This window comes from Equus quagga, chromosome 6 (assembly GCF_021613505.1).
Source record: "Equus quagga isolate Etosha38 chromosome 6, UCLA_HA_Equagga_1.0, whole genome shotgun sequence".
Lineage (NCBI taxonomy): Eukaryota > Metazoa > Chordata > Mammalia > Perissodactyla > Equidae > Equus > Equus quagga.
The window spans coordinates 2,784,640-2,801,245 of NC_060272.1; the positions used below are offsets into that span (position 1 = coordinate 2,784,640).

Here is a 16,606-nt window from a genome sequence, read left to right on the forward strand (position 1 = left end):
TCTGGATTTGCACACCGCCCTGCTCTGGACTCAGTGGATCTTGGTCTGGATTTGCACACCGCCCTGCTCTGGACTCAGTGGATCCTGGTCTGGATTTGCACACTGCCCCGCTCTGGACTCAGTGGGCCCTGGTCTGGATTTGCACACCGCCCTGCTCTGGACTCAGTGGACCCTGGTCTGGATTTGCACACTGCCCCGCTCTGGACTCAGTGGGCCCTGCTCTGGATTTGCACACCGCCCTGCTCTGGACTCAGTGGATCTTGGTCTGGATTTGCACACCACCCTGCTCTGAACTCAGTGGGCCCTGCTCTGGATTTGCACACTGCCCTGCTCTGAACTCAGTGGGCCCTGCTCTGGATTTGCACACCGCCCTGCTCTCGACTCAGTGAATCCTGGTCTGGATTTGCACACCGCCCCGCTCTGGACTCAGTGGATCCTGGTTTGGATTTGCACACTGCCCCGCTCTGGACTCAGTGGATCTTGGTCTGGATTTGCATACTGCCCTGCTCTGGACTCAGTGGACCCTGCTCTGGATTTGCACACTGCCCTGCTCTGGACTCAGTGGATCCTGGTCTGGATTTGCACACTGTCCTGCTCTGAACTCAGTGGACTCTGGTCTGGATTTGCACGCCACCCTACTCTGGACTTGGAGGCTCAGCCAGAAAACTGTACTGTCTTAAGTACAGGACGGTCAGTCAAATTACTTGGGAAAAGAACACTTTTGATAAACCTGAGCAACTGAGCTGCAATCCCCCTGAGGAAAAATGAAACCATTTCCTACCGTAATTTCCTACCATTGAGATTCTCCTATTTCCATATTTTTGCCTAAGTAGGTGCCATTTATCTCATGATCATCGGTGAGCATTTATTGAGTACCCTCTAAGTACAGCACACCGCACTGGGTTCTGGAAACACGAAAAGCCTTTAAGGTGCTGTCCTTGTGAGTTTACTATGGGAACCCACAACTTCCCAGACTTGTGTGTGCAAACGCCCAAAGAAGGCTGGGGCTGCCTGTGTCCACAGCTACGGAGGCAGCTGACACTTTCCGTATCAATCAGTGCATCTGTTACGGAGATTCACTCAGCGTTCTCACACCATTTTCACAAAAACGGCCTACACGACACCTTCCATCGTATGAAAGCAATCACTCTCCTACCAGGTTCCTCTGTCTTTCCGATTCGGTTTTCTGGTTATACCACGGCTCATCTCGGAACGGCTCACTCTGCCAGACGTACTTCAGGACGGTATTTATCAGCGCTTTGCTGATGAGAATACAGAGGTACACGATGAGGAAGGCATTCATTGATCTGAAACACAGGACGGCAGAGGTTACTCAGTTGCTGCTCCCCGAAGACACCAGGGCTGACATCGCCTTTCCTGCAAAGGTCAAGGTGACCACGTTGTGAAGAAGCAGGTTAGAGACAACCCAGCAACAGGTTTCAAAGGACCCCTCCCCTCCAGAAAAGGACAGTGAAAACGAAAATGCTCGTTCACATCTGAGTCCACTCGGGGTCACAGGAGTGTGACTCTAGAGGCCACCAGGGAAACAGCTAAGAGAAGGGAAAGCTTCGTAAACAGGAGAGGGAGCCGCTCACAACCACGTCCCTGATGACGGCGTCTGCAGTCTAGGATTCTAGAACTTAAAGAACACCCAGAAGTCAATTTCTTCTACCATTAAGCATTAACCAATGAGTTCCAAATTTAGAGACTATGACTACGAAGGGGGGCGGGGGGCGGGGCGTGAACACTCCTCAGGACGCCCTCTGTGTAGGAAACACGCGGAACCCTTGGCCAGCGTCTTAGCAGATCTGGGGAAGAAGGCCTGGTTTCCAGTGTCTATTTCTGAAAGCTCTGTGAACGTCGACATCTGGCATCAGGGCCCTCTTGCTTACTAAGAGCCGGATCTCCGTGTTCATATTCGATGTGGCCTCAGGCAGACAGGGACCCAGGACCAGGTTCTGAGATCAACTGACGAAGAACAGGTGGAGGACACCCCACCAGGCTCCCTCCAAATTCGTACATGGCACACAGCTCTTTACTGAGTAACTGGTAACGGCTCAGTTCCCCACTGCAGGAGGAGGATACACTTTAACAGGAGACGGAGACGACAAAACTCCAGACCACATTTTCCTACAAATCCAACTCTCTCCTTGACTTATCATCACAAGGATTCTACTGTCGCATGAAGACTGCTCTCTCTGCTAATTCTCTCCTCGGTACAAGATGTGGTTCCAACAACCCCAAAGTTAAAGGTGACCCTGTTTTGACTTTTTAATGAGACGGTGACAGGCGTGATGGACACCTGATTTGGTACCTGCACCCGGGGGCGTCCACCCGAGGGAGCCTGTGGAGGTGTGGGCATTTACGTCCCCACAAAACAAGACCGTCGACCGAAACAGTCAGCTCTCCGCCTCTCTGGGCCCCGGCAATGAGCTGCTGACAAGGCCGAGGGAAGCACGTTCCTCTCTACAGAGCTCTGTGACAGCTCCGAGTCACAGATTTCCACGTACTTCCAACAGCGGTGCTGAAACTTACTTCTCCACAGCAGATCGCTTCTGGGATGTTGACTGGTAATTTAACGCCATCTTGGTTTCCATGCCCGTGTAAATCGCGACACCTACACAGCGGAAGAGCGAATGTTAGAACAGAACACGGCTGTGTCTGCCTTGACATCGTGAGTTACGCACAGCTATGTTGAAAATGGAATGTGGGGCAGAACGAGTCCTATTTTAAACTTCGCCAGGCAAGCTAGCTGCTCACAAAAGGAGCCACGTGACAGGATTCTTCAGACCAAAGACATACTTTTTTTTTTCCTGCAGAGAGAGCAATCTCTACTTATTTTTTTTAATTTCGGATTTTAATATATTGCATTTTCCAATAATGGGACATACACGGATACTTTTATGTTGTCTCACTTAACTAAAACATTAAAAATGACCCACCAGAAATGGAAGACACGAGCAAAGAAATGCAGCCATTAAAAGCATTTCCTGCAGAACGAAATCGTGTCCAAGGATCTAACTGAGAGTTTCTGAGTCAAGAACTGCAGGGGCTTCAGGAGCAGCACTCTCTTCAGACGCCACGCCCTAGGGACTGTGGTTTTCCATCGACACGGACTGTCCTGGGAGGCACAGTGACCGCTGCCCGCAGTCCACCCACCTCCGAGCACAGAGATGCGTCGACGGCACCACTGTGCACTTTAACTGCTCAGGTAACTTACTCTCGAAAGCTCCTGTTAATAATGCACTAATCAAACACTTACCAAAGATCTTCTCGGTGTTCTTCAGCGTGGCCCCTCTAAGCAGCAGGTTTTCTGATCCTAATGGCCTACAGAGACAGGCATGACGAGAGCAGGGAAGGCAAGATCAGAGGAAGGCACACCACAAGCGGCAAGTCAGCTCATCTGCCTAACAGACTTCATTTTAAGAGGACATCGTTAAAATGAGGGTTTGCTTATGCTTGGATTATGAACGTCAGCCCGGGTCCGAGCGCAGCATGTGGCCCTTGCCTGTGGGAGGACAGGAATGTGGCTCTGCTGGGAGCACTCTGAGGGTGCTGCTCAGCTGGCGCCTGCCATCCCCACACAGCACTGACACCTGTGCAGGATCTCATCAGGCACGGGGATCTCGTCAGGCACGTGGGATCCCAGCCCCACCCCAGACCTACTAACTGGATCTGAAGGTTGAAGAATGTTCCGCTAGCTATCTCAAGGGCCGTGGGCCAACAAGTGGGGTCCCCACCCCAGTGCCATCAGCAGCACGTGGGGATGTGTCCAAAGTGTCACCCCCACAGACTGAACCAGGAACCCTAGCTCCTAATAGGCCTAAGTCTGAGGACCGCTGGGTTGGAAGACCCCTAAACACACTGGGAAAGTGCAGGTGGTGCCCGGGTCTCACGTGGCTTCAGCCATCGCTGCCACATCCGCAGGGAGACTCAGCACGTCTCATGTGACATAGGGTTTTAAGGATGAAGGCTCGGATGCTCTGCGTGCGTTTCAACACTGGCAGTCAATGCCACAAAGCCCCTCTGAATGCAGTGGCCCTGTAAGCAAACAACCCACGCATCGCGACTTTGGGGGGAAACAGGCAACAACCAAGGAATTCAGAACCCACTCCCGTAAGCAGGAGGCCTGCCCCAAGCCCTGAGGCTCCACAGGGAGCAGCGACCACAGCTCTGCCGTCGGGGTCACGTGCAGGGCTCCCTCTGCTGGGGGAGTAATGACTTTTTCTCGTTTCCCAGGAGTAAAAGAGACGAGAGGCGGAATTCAGCTTTACAGGTTTTGCTATCGACAGTGATCTCGTGATTTTCTCTGGAGGGTAAAGGGAAAGAATTGAAAGTATTTGCTGAAGTTTGCTTTTTACTTTGTCGGTGTATTTAAATTTCCTTTACCATGGGATGTGGAGAACCCACTGAATGTTCTAAGCTTATAGTGCCATCGGTGTATTTCGCTGACACAGCTCAGGACTGCACGCAGCTGGAGACGAGAAAGAGGGGAGAGCTTGGCACATGCCCGACCTGACACGTTGGTCCCGGGGCTGTCCGGGGCTCTCAACATTCATCCCTCAGCCTGTCAGCCACTCAAGACGGGCGCCCGGGGCTGTACCCTGCTGTCTGCTCGTGTTATGTGTACTGTCAGCCTCTATAAGCAAAAATTCACAATAACTCACGTCGAACGTGTTTACGAAAACAAACGGCTCTTTAAAAAGCATCTCTGGGAAATCTAAAAATAATTTACTTAAAAAAGTCCTTTGCTCCTAGTTTGGACGGGAGGAAGGGGAAATGTCACTCTGCCTGGGCAAGAACGTGGGCGTATAATTCAGAACTGTCCATACTACCAATTTATAAACATCTTCACATATCCAAATATTAAAAGTCTGCTGAAGGGTATAAATACTTAAAAAGCTAAACTAGAATTGGTATCAAAATACGAAATATATTAGTAACTATCTTCCCAGATGCTCGGCATTAAACTTCTTATAAATATAAAGCATGGGAATCCCGTAGTGTTTACTGTTGCAGCTTCATCTACGAGCAACACGAATAAATCTAGACCTACTTACGCATTCAAACACACATTCACCCTCACAAGACACAGAAATACAGGTTATTTCTCCAAAACAATTAGGAATTCCGCGTAGACTGGTACGTACTTAGGAGAGACCAGGGCAAGGCCTCCACAAATTCTGAAAAGCACCCACTCACCTGCCGATGGATAATGATGATAAAAACATGCTCAGAAGTGCACAAGTGTTTCCTCAAAACAAATGATTTGGGGAGCGTGACTAGGAGATGAGCCCAGCGACTCAGATTCACTGACTACTTATTTTGCAGTAATTTCCCACTCAGTTTATTTCTACTTCTGGGCGAATGTTTTCCACAATACACAAGGTAATGCCAGGATATCGGCAACCTGGAGACTTCTCAAATGGAAGAAAAGCAATTCCTCTAACAGCGGGGTTTCTGGAAAAGGAGCAACTTCAAAACCTACTCAAAGCTGATTTCCTACAGAGCAGACCTTGACTACCTAGGCAGCTGAAACTGAGAAGCGCTAGGACCCTGAGACAATGTCCAGATAAAACGTCATGGGCCTGGGCAGTGGACACAGCACAGACCAAGAGCTGCGGCCGGGACAGTGTATCACCCTGGTCCTGAGCCCTGGCTGTTCTGGACACCGCTACCTCATGGCCTCAGAGTCGGACATCTGATGGGGTGCTGATCCTTGTCAGCGTTCCGCGGTGTGACGTCCTGAGACCACTATGACGACACAGGCAAGCACACCCACCTGCCACCCACACCAGGCACAGCTGATCCGCCGGTCATAGGTTCCTCCATCCCCACGTGACGGAGGCCGTGAGCAGCCCTGGCGAGGCACATCCTCTTAAATATGGGTGCAGTCTAGAGCCAAAGATATGCCCCAGCCGCAATTCTTTTTTTTTTTTTTAAAGATTTTATTTTTTTCCTTTTTCTCCCCAAAGCCCCCCTGTACATAGTTGTATATTCTTTGTTGTGGGTCCTTCTGGTTGTGGCATGTGGGACGCTGCCTCAGCATGGTTTGACGAGCAGTGCCATGTCCGCGCCCAAGATTCAAACCAACGAAACACTGGGCCGCCTGCAGCGGAGCATAAGAACCCAACCACTCGGCCACGGGGCCAGCCCCCAGCCGCGATTCTGAGCAGACACACACACTCCAATAAAACGGCTCCAGGTCAGAAAGCTTTCAACTTCACAGCTGAAGACGTATGAGTCTATAAATTATGAAGGGGCCTTTCTAAGGGAGGAAAGAGCACGCTCTCCTTTGCCCTGGAACTGTCAGATGAGCTCCTGACGTTCCCCCGTGAGAAGACGCTCCGCAGACTCGTGAGAGAACATTTTCCACGAGCATCCCTAGTTTGTTAACACGTACGGCCGCATCCACAAGAGAAACCGGGGAAGAGACTGGAACCGCCGGGGCCTTTGGTAAAGCAGAATTCTACCTTCAACATCCAATAGAGCAGCACCAAGGAAAAACTCTTATCAGAAAAGAATTCACTTCAACAACAGAGATGAAAACCGCGGGTCTCACCTCACCACAGAGTCATTCTGTTCGTGGTAAACTTTTATGCGGCCCACAAACCTGCAACAGAGAAGTCAGGTTACAAACAGGCAGCAGCACAGCGGGAGGAGAGACAGCAAGTGACGGTCCCACACGCCCGCCTCCCTGACCCTGGGACAGAAGTGCGCTGTGAGCTGGGATCCCTCACTTGCGAGCACGCCGGTGTGCAGCCAAACCTACCTTCCCCCCTCTCCCTACTTGACTCTCTGTTCTTACGAGCCTGTGACTTAACTGGTTTTCCCTAACATCACTTCCTCAGAATACAGACAAGATTCTTTCTTCATTAAATTTAGTTCCATTAAGACACTTCAGATATGTGTATTAACAGCTTTGGATTTGGACGTTGCTGGACTACGAAAACACGCAAGTATTGCATTTTTGACTCGCCCTTAATTTGCAAGCAGTGATTCACATTCTCTTTCCAAACCACCATCGGTGCACTCTAGGTGGAGAGCAAGAACCGTGTTTGGGGATCAGGGGACACCGGTGGGGACCCCAAACCCGGCTTACTTGTAGAGGTCGGGCTGGGGCTGCTCACACTCGATGGTCGCGTGGAGGCGGTCAATGTCTTCTTCAGTGTGGAACCCCTTTGTGTCTTGAACGGCATAATGAGTCTAGAAATGGAACGTGAAATGTGAATTCACAACCAAAATGACCAACAAACCGAGTGGCTGGGGCCTCCAACCCTCGGGCAGCAAGGTGTTTAACTTTTTGTGCATGTCAATAAGCCCAATTACAAAGAAAGAGTTTGCAAATGTTTAAGTTACAGAACTACAGGGTCCTAGCGTCAGCCCTTAGCTCTCAGGTGCCAGAGAATTCTTCCATCTTACCCAGCGTCCTCGACTTAAAACGAGGAGGACAGATAGCAATGCTGGGAATTCTTCTCCAAAACTGGACACTTCGATTTATCTGTCATAGTGGTGGCTACCGACCAGGAAACAATCTCAGCAGCTAATATGCTCCTTTCTGTTTCCATAACGCTGTTGCTTACACGGAGCCAGCACAGCATCACAAACTGCGCCCCTCGCTGCCCTGGGACTGTAAGCGTCTGCAAGATCTCATGGGCCTCAACCGGGGGGCCCCAAACTTGACTGTGCCTCGGCCCCCCTGGAGGGCTTGCAGGCCCTGACCCCTGACCCCAACCCCGAGAGTTTCTGACACCGTGGGTGTCGGGTGGGGCCCAAGAAGTCTGTTTCTAACGTGATCCCGGGTGACGCCATGCTGCTGGCCTGTGACCCTGTTTTGAGAACGGGGGCCCAGACAGCGTCAGCGAGCACGAACAGGCGGACCGGCCTTGTGGGAGAGAGGAGAGAAAGACACGTGCACGAGGGCCCGGACAAGAGAGAAGGCAGCACTCAGTCTCCCCTGTGTCTCCAGGAATCAAGTGCTGGACAACGAGGGTGATGAGTCAAACCAACAGGAGACACGACCACAGCAGCGTCTACACATCTCGGGGCACTTGTCACGTATCCAGCACTTCGGGAAACTTCCTAATTATATCCCCACAAGGGCCTCTGCAAGACAGCTTTGTCCCCATCTTACGGATGAAAAGACTCCAGAGAGGTCAAAAAGGCCGCCCAGGGTCACAAGGGCAGCAGATGCAGCCAGCGTAGGATCCCACGCCCCATTCTGCTTTTAAGGAAAGGGTTCAGATGGCTCCAGCTCCCCAAGCCGCACCCAGTGCACAGAAGTGCACAGAGAGCCCTCTGTTAAGATGCACAAACACACAAAAGGGGCATGTGGCACGTGGGTTCCAGCATCTGCCAGCTCTGGACTAGGGCGACTGCTGCTAAATTCATCTCCAGAAAGTGACACACCTGGAGATGGCCTACAGCACCTGGTCACTAGTGACACTGGGACGCGCTGGAGAAGAGACATCCCCTCGGTGGAATGGGGCGCGGAGGGCAGCCCACTGCCAACAGCCAGGGCGTGCATGGCTCCTGGGTGCCAGGGGGATGGGAACACGACCTCCTCTGGTTCCAGAGCCAGCGGCAGTCATCGCTCGAATCACTCAGGGATTTCCAGCCCTAGGATTACTGCTGCTTGCAACTGATTGTGCCAGAACCTGGTTAACTCTCTGGGGATGTGCTACGTGGAAATGCGGAAGTAAATGCCGGAAAAAACCCATGATTTTATACAATGATATCATGAATTATCCAGAAAAGATCAGCATATCCTTTAGGGTTTTGCAAAGAAAATATCTCTTTCTCCTTGTAGAAATTGCCTACATCCATAGCTACTGTTTAAGCACCATTTCAGAGCTGCACTGTGTGAGCTGATGCCTTAGAAATGGCTGGATCCAGTGAGCCAGGCTCAATTTCATAAACTCCTCAGAAGCTCCTAGATTTTTTAAATAATGAAAACCTTAAAATTAATAGTGCTATGTTCTATTCTTTTATGACTGTTAATTAAAAATTGATAGCACCAGCTGCCAGTACAGAATTCCACACTGAATGTACGAAATTACAATTTCAGAAAATCCCTAATTAAGCTATTTTAACAAAAAACACTTATGGGAGTAACAGTGAGGCAAAATCTAGGCTCCTGTGTGACTTTTCACATAATTTCAGGCCAGTAAAGACACTGATTCTGACCAGTAAAATGAAAACTTTCAAAATTCCAGCAGCCCATTTGTTGCATCCTTAGCCTGGCTCCTCCGCTAGATGACAACTAAGTAAGTAACACGGAGCCACTTCTCTTAACCTGAGACGGCTGGTTGTTACAGACACCGAGGGTGGAAAGAAAAAGCGGAAAAGAGAGAGAAAGACGTAAAAAGGAGGAAACAATGGCAGCATGAGTCCCGGGGACCACTGAGAACACGGGTGTCAGACACAACGTGGTTCTGGCCTCACGCCTGGGGACAGAAGGAGGCCCAGACGGGGTACCCAGCGAGAGGCACGTTACTTTGTGACTCGATTCTCCATCCAGGCTGGCGGTTGTCACGTGGCAGGTCCCGTCTCCGCGGCTGCTGGAGAGGAAGATCAGGTCACAGGGGAAGGTGTCGTCCTCCTTGACCACGACGATGTCCCCGACCTGCAGGACAGACACAGACATAACGAACCTGCCTCTGTGGGTGGCTGCAGGGCGCGGGGGTTTCTTTTCCCTGACAGTATCTTCTCCCTGCCTGTAGACACCATTACGGTGTTTATTTGCAGGAAGATACACGGATGCTAATGCAACTAGAGAAAGATCATTTCCCAGGCATTCTGCCCAAATCAAGGAAAGACCAGATGAGGCTTCAATGCCAATTTTAGATCCGGGAAGGTTCAAAGTCCATTGTGATAGAGTATTTCGCAATGGAAACATGGCTGAACATCTGTAACAGGATTCTCCATGATTCAGCCCAAGCAGGCAAGTTCAAGCGTTTGTTAGCGTGTCCGAGTGGGACCATTCCTGCAGGAAGGTGCTCACCTACAACTAGGTGTGCTACAAACCAGGCGTGAGCGTTCTAAGAGCCGGCTGAACTACAGGACCAAGACACTGTCCAGATCACGTGAGCAGGACCAAGAAGAAAGCAGAAGTGGTGATCACACCTCAAAAACTGAAGTGAAAATGAGCCACAGAACGTTTCCACACGGATTTTTAAATAAGACATAATCATCAGTTTTGGTCTCATCACCAAGAAAGGCATCTGAATGACCGCCCAGAGAGGCCCTTTGTCTCTGACTGTGACCTTGGACTGTGTAACTGGAAGGCACTGACCATCCAGACCCACAGATCGGGGTGTCCAGCTAGTGGGTTCCAAATCCTTCCAACTGCTCAGACGGTCTTGCCGCTGCACACGAGATGCTCCCAGAATCGGGTCATCATCAAGCTCCATCTAAACTACAAGTGGGGTTTCCTGCTATGCCACATGTGGTCCTGGCTCACAAGTGTCTGAGAACTTAAGACTGGAGGGCTACTCTCTCTCCCCAAGTAGAATACGGGTTTAGTGAAATTCCTACCGAATCCTAGCAAGGACTTTTGTAGACATAGATGAGCTTATTCCAAAATTTATGTGGACAGGCGCAGGCCTAGAGTGGCTACGACAACTGGAGTAGGAAGAATGAGGCGGAGGAGTCGCTGCCGGTGTGAAAGGTCGCTGTGCAGCTGCGCAATCAGGACAGCGGTGGCCTCGGCGCAGGACTGACACAGAGACCAGGGGACAGAGAACCCAGAAACAGACCCACAGACACGCTTAGCTGACTTCCGACAAAGGTGCAAAGCAACTCAGTGGAGGAGAGACAGCCTTCCCACCAACAATGCCCGAGCCACTGGGCAGTAAAGGCCAAAAAAGGAACTCCGACCTAAACCTCTCACTTTACATAAAAGCTAACTCAAAATGGATCATGAGCTTAGACACAAAACATGAAAGTATAAAACTTTTAGAAAAAATCAGGAGAAAACGTTTAGGCTCCAGAGTTAGGCAGAGAGGTCTTAATGGTGACACTAAAAGTGTGACCTGTGAAAGGAAAAATCAATAAATTGGACTTTATCAAAATTAACAAGTTTACTTTTAGAAATACCCCATTAAAGTATTTCTGATAAAGGATTAATATTTATTTATTATTTTTTCTTGTGAGGAAGATTGGCCCTGAGCTAACATCTGTGCCCATCTTCCTCTATTTTATGTGGGACGCCACTCCAGTGTGGCTTGACGAGCAGTACTAGGTCCATGCCTGGGATCCGAACCTGCAAACCCCGGGCTGCCAGAGCACAGCATGTGAACTTAACCACTACGCCCGCCACCAGGCTGGCCTCATGGGACTAATATTTAGAATATGCGAACTCTCAAAATTCAACAGTAAAAAGCCCTCAAATAATCCAACTAGAAAATGGGTAAAAACATGGTTTTTTTTTCAGCAAAAAGGATGCACAGATGGTAAATGAGTACATGGAAAGATGTTCAATATAGCCACTGGGGAAATGCACATTAAACCAGACTGAGACACTGGAAAGACTGAAATAACAAACAGTGCCAACACCCAGTGCTGGCGAGGATGTGGAGCCGCTGGACCACTCATACATCGCTGGAGGGATGCAAAATGGTACAGACGCTCTGGGAAACGGTCTGGCAGTTCTAACACTAAAAATGGATTCACCATATGATCCAGCAACTAACTCTTGAATTTTTATGCCAAAGAAATGGAAATCACATTCACACAAAAACTTGTACACAAACATTCACAGCAGTTTTATCCAAAATAGTCCCCAAATGGAAAATATCTAAAGGTCCTTCAACTTGTGAATGTAAGTGCACTGTGGTCCACCCCACATCACAGACTCAGCAATGAGAGAAAGGTGCCACTGAGGCTCACAGCTGGGGTGAATCTCACGGGAATTAGGCTCAGCAAAAAGAGTCAGTTCCCAAAGTTACACACTGTATGACTCCATTTATATAATGACATTCTTGAAATGACAAAATCTTAGAGATGGACCAATTAAAGAGTTTCCTTTTCTGCTAGCCTTGAGCACCCTCTGAAGGTCTGGGTCCTTACGGCCCAGGAGAGCCGATGCCCAGTGTCGTAGGGACAGCCTGAGCTTTCTTCCTTGTCTCAGAGTCAACTGAGAATCATCTCAGTTAGAACAGATGGATACATGGCAGGCATTTCCCATAGGAGATCAATGCATTAACAATTCAATTTTCTGCTGGTAGACACTGTCTTGGTCTGTTTTTAAAGAAAGAGATCATTATTAAAAGTATGGAAGACTTTGCAAAGGAAATGTAGTCATTAAAGGAATCTGCATTTAGGGCCTGGGGTCTGACGAGCCTGTTAGCACATGCTCGGGGTCCCCACCACCGCCCCCACGAAGGTGAGGCCCATCCTCCCAGGCCCTCACCTCTGACCCCATCACTGCTGGGAAAACACAGCCAATCGAGGCCAAGTGAGGGGAAGCTCAGAGATACTAAAACAACTGGACAGTAAAATGTATAAAACAAAGAAAACGTGGTTTAAAACTTGAAGATACATACAGTAGTGTGTTTAATACATGAACATATACCCCCGTCGGTAATGTCCTGACGGCCCCGCATGGTTTCTGGCCGGGAGAGCAGCCCAGAGGGACGGGGAGCTGCCAGGGAGCGGGCAGGCAGGGCGGCTGCGCAGGAGCAGGAGGATGCGGGGCTCCACCCCGAGGTTCCCAGCCGAACGTCACTCCAGGACAAACCTCAAAAATCACACTCGTCGTTTGTGCACGGACAGGCCTTCCTAGAGAGCCGTGCAGGTTTTGAGACTACCCACTTAGAGAATTCAGACACATTTAAACGTGTTGTGATACATCTAACACTTTAGTGGAAAAAAGAAATTAAAGTGCAAACTTCAGTGAGGTTTCCGTCCCAATTTTCATAAATTTCCAACTAGCGGAGTTTATATTAATAGGATTTGCCTTGATCTAAGACAAATGTAGTGAAAACATTCCGGAGTGTTCTGTCTTGACCGGTTAGTATGACCTCACACCCTGGGACACCGGTGGAGGCGCCGATGTGGGGGGCGAGGAGGACTCCCCTGTACCTTCCGCTCGCTTCTGCTGTGAGCTTGACCCTGCTCTAAAAAGTAAACTTTATTAAAACTTTAAAAATAAACAGATAAAAGCAAACAGTTTTTAAAAGACAGAGGGAGGAGCTTGCCTGAAGTGAGAAGTATGTGGGGAAGAGGATGGGCCTAAGCTCAACTAAAAAAAAAGCAATTTCAGACTGAGGTTTTGCCAAAGAAAACAGACACGCCCGGCCGCTCTGTGGCTCCTGAGCCGCTGCTGGCTGCAGGCGGCAAGCCCCCGGACACTCACCCGCAGCTTCCGGCTCTGCTTCCGCACCAGCTTGCCGTGCTGGATGAAGTGCACGGGGCACTGGTTCATGGCGTTGTCCGCTTTGTGGCGAAGCCAGTCTTCATAGCCCTAGAAGAAGGGAAGGCCGTGTTCAGGTGCGGGAGCCGGCATGCCACTCAGGGGCCTTGCTCCCGGCCGCTCCTCCTGGATGTCGCCACGATGGGTGCCAACTGCAGGTCCAGCGCAGCAGCTTCAACTACTGGACAAGCGCGGCCCCAGGACACCAGAGTCTCCTAGTGCTGGTCCTCCCACTGACACCCCACGGGCAAGTCCTAGTGCTTTCTCCTCGTACGGACCCTAGATCTTCCACTTCTTCAGGTCCCAGCCCCCCTGTGGTCAAGGCCCCCCTTCCCGGGCCTCCAGGAGGCCGCCCTCCCTGTGTTCTCATACCCGGAATGAACAGCCTGACCAGCCCTGCGCCCACAGGGAGCCCTGACTCCACTCCATCTCACGGGGCTTCCTAAACCCTCTCTCCTGTGGGGACACATGTGGAATGGCCACTCTTGAGTCCACCGTGGTGTCTAGGCCAGGCTGCTCACTGCCAGGGCCATGGCCTGGGGTCCCTGAGGGGCCAGGCTCTGCTCGTGGCCCGAGGACTGGGGTGGAGGGGGTGGGGGGCTCCTGGCCCCCTTCCTCCAGGCTCAGGTCCTCGCTGACCCAGGAAGCATGTCAGAGAGGCCTCCACCACCAGCACCATGCTGCCCCCACAGTGCATGCATGCATACACATGTGCGTGCATATATGTTTGCACGTGTCTTCTTGGTGTCTGCCTCCCTCACCAGAATGTCTCCTCTTCCACATTATCCTCTCCAGGGCCTAGAAAAAGGCTCAGTATGTGACAGAAGCTCAATAATACTGCAGAATAAATGAATAAAGGAAATGTGCAATGCAGGAAATTAGAAAAGAAAGTACTTTCTAACGACCAGCCTGGACGTGTTCCACCCAGTGTCCCTGGACCTGCTGCCTGGCTTTTTCCTCTCCTTCTGAAACCTGGTGCAGGAGGATGTTTCATTTTTGAAAACAAAATCAAGACAAATAAAAAAGCAAAAAGAACTTTTCAAAATTAGTTATTTTTTATATTACAAAAAATTGTATGTTCTGTGGACAAAATGTAGAAAATCAATAAACCATCTCCTAAAAAAAGAAACTAAAGAAATCCTAATCCTATTTCTCAGTAAAAATCACTGCTAATATATAAATACAATTATATATAACCATCGTTCTAGCCCGTGGAGGCGTCTTTTTCCATACAGGACCACACTGCACACACTATCCCACCTCGTACCCTCCATACACCTTAGACAGTTCTCCATGGCAGTTTGGGTTGTTTTAAATTTTTGTAGTTATCAATATACTTTGCTAAACATCTTTACAACTACATGTTTGTGCATGTCCACCACATATTCTTAGTATAGATTCCTAAAGATAAAATGTCTGAGCCAAACTGAGCAAGACTTTAACATGAACTGCCCGAAAGTCCTCAAGAAACTCGGCACCAATGACCTTTCCGCCAGCTGCCGTAAGCGTTCTACCTTGGAAGGCACAAGCCCGCCGGCAGACAGCTGCTGAGTGTCTCTCATTGTCTGGCAGCTGAGAGCCAGCACACCCAGCAAACCGCCCGGTCCACCCTGCGATACCACGGAAGCCTCGCCGTCTCCACACACGTGTGCTTTCTAGTGATCGTAACAAACACAGGAAATTACTGCCAACAGCTACTCCTACGTGGACGCAGACACGGGCTCGGGCGCTGGAAAAGCAGACCGACCTCATTCTCACAACTAAATCCTCTTGCTCTCAAATAGGCACAAGTACAGACATTCAAATTCTTCCCCAGATACAAGAAACCACCCACTTCTGGCCCACGAGTTTGGTGCAGAATTCTGAAAGAAGTGACACTAGGATGTGGGGCATAGAGGTTTTCTCCAGCAACCAACATGCCTTTTGAGCCATGTTTCACGGATGTGGAAGTGCGTTTGGGTTCAGGACGATGAATCCGTCTTCTCTGGGTTATTTCCCAGCACAAGAAAGGTACAACCAGGTGCCCGACAGCCATCTGCATGTCCAGAGGTGGCCACACAGAACACACACCGCCACACAGAGGAGACACAGTGGGTCCCGTCACAAGGCCCCTGAGCCCACTGTGGGGAGGACGGCTCTGCACGATGTGGCAGCCGCAGGGGCAGCAGGCACAGTGCGCGTCTTCCCCTTAGCTGCCCCAATCTCTCTGCACTGGAGTCTCCTCGAATGGGAGACAGACCAGCAAACCCAAGTGACAGCACCTCCTACTTTCGGAAGCTAATTGGTGCCCAGGGAGGGAGGGCCGAGCACGAGGGATTTTCTCTGGCTGTGATCATCACAGAGAGACCCCGGGTGTCCGATCGCTTTTCCACACATTTCTCCCAAATTGTTAAAAAACTGTCTTTCTAGGGAACTGAGGAAACTGGAATGAAGCAGAGAGCAGATGGTCCCTGGGTTTGTCAAACTCGTATTTAACAGCAACTGTGTGCTTGAAATGAACAGCGTTGTCCCTATTGTTGTGGTTCTCGGGATTTGTGGGAAAGACAGTCGCGTTGCTGTGCGAGATTCGTGGCACCAGTGAGGTGCAGCACCCAGTCCTGGGGTGTGGGAGGACTCAGAGGAGCAGAGGCCTCACAGGTGGTCTCAGGGGATGCTGAGTGTTTGCCCCGAAAGGCAGAGATGATAACGTGGAGAAATGCAAGAGGCGGCAGGAGAGACAGGGGTGGGGGGCTGGGAAGGGGCCAGCCTGGTGCTGGGGGTGTGGACACACGCGGAAGGCCAGGCAGGGTGGGGAGCGGGGCCACCCGAAGGCTCTGTGTCTGCCCAGGCTCGCTACAGGACAGAGGCGGCCAGATGTCAGACGCCGCTTAGGGCCAGGCGAGGAGAGGAGCACCCAGGAGCCAGGCAGGCAACGGGCTCCACGGAAGGGGCCTCTCTGAGCTGAGAGAGGAAGGGAATGGATGCCCAGCACGAGCGGCTGAGGTCACTGGGGAAGGCAGCACGGAGGGCAGTTAAGTCTTGAGGTGTATGAGCTGGTGGGTGGAGACGTCCAGAAGCGGCTGGCGATGGGCAGGAGAGGGAAAGCGACAAGTGGACAGAACACGAGGCAGGTGGAGGGAGCAAGGAGCGAGGTCTCCCCCAAGAGCCAGGGCTTGGTCAGAGGACAGGGGGGTGCCGCGTGGAGGAGAGGGA

The 16,606-nt window shown here is 50.7% G+C and overlaps 1 protein-coding gene across 2 annotated transcripts in view; it reads right to left on the reverse strand.

Moving 5' to 3' along the window:
* Window positions 1-16,606, reverse strand: part of ATP11A (ATPase phospholipid transporting 11A) — a 90,666-nt gene that overhangs the window by 48,752 nt on the left and 25,308 nt on the right. For both annotated transcript variants that reach the window (XM_046664657.1, XM_046664658.1), the window contains exons 5-11: window positions 13,358-13,465; window positions 9,497-9,625; window positions 7,103-7,206; window positions 6,563-6,613; window positions 3,263-3,327; window positions 2,536-2,617; window positions 1,157-1,307 (exon numbers count right to left, since the gene is read on the reverse strand). In XM_046664657.1, coding sequence (XP_046520613.1) covers window positions 1,157-1,307; window positions 2,536-2,617; window positions 3,263-3,327; window positions 6,563-6,613; window positions 7,103-7,206; window positions 9,497-9,625; window positions 13,358-13,465 — 690 coding nt within the window. The remainder of the gene's footprint in view (window positions 1-1,156; window positions 1,308-2,535; window positions 2,618-3,262; window positions 3,328-6,562; window positions 6,614-7,102; window positions 7,207-9,496; window positions 9,626-13,357; window positions 13,466-16,606) is intronic.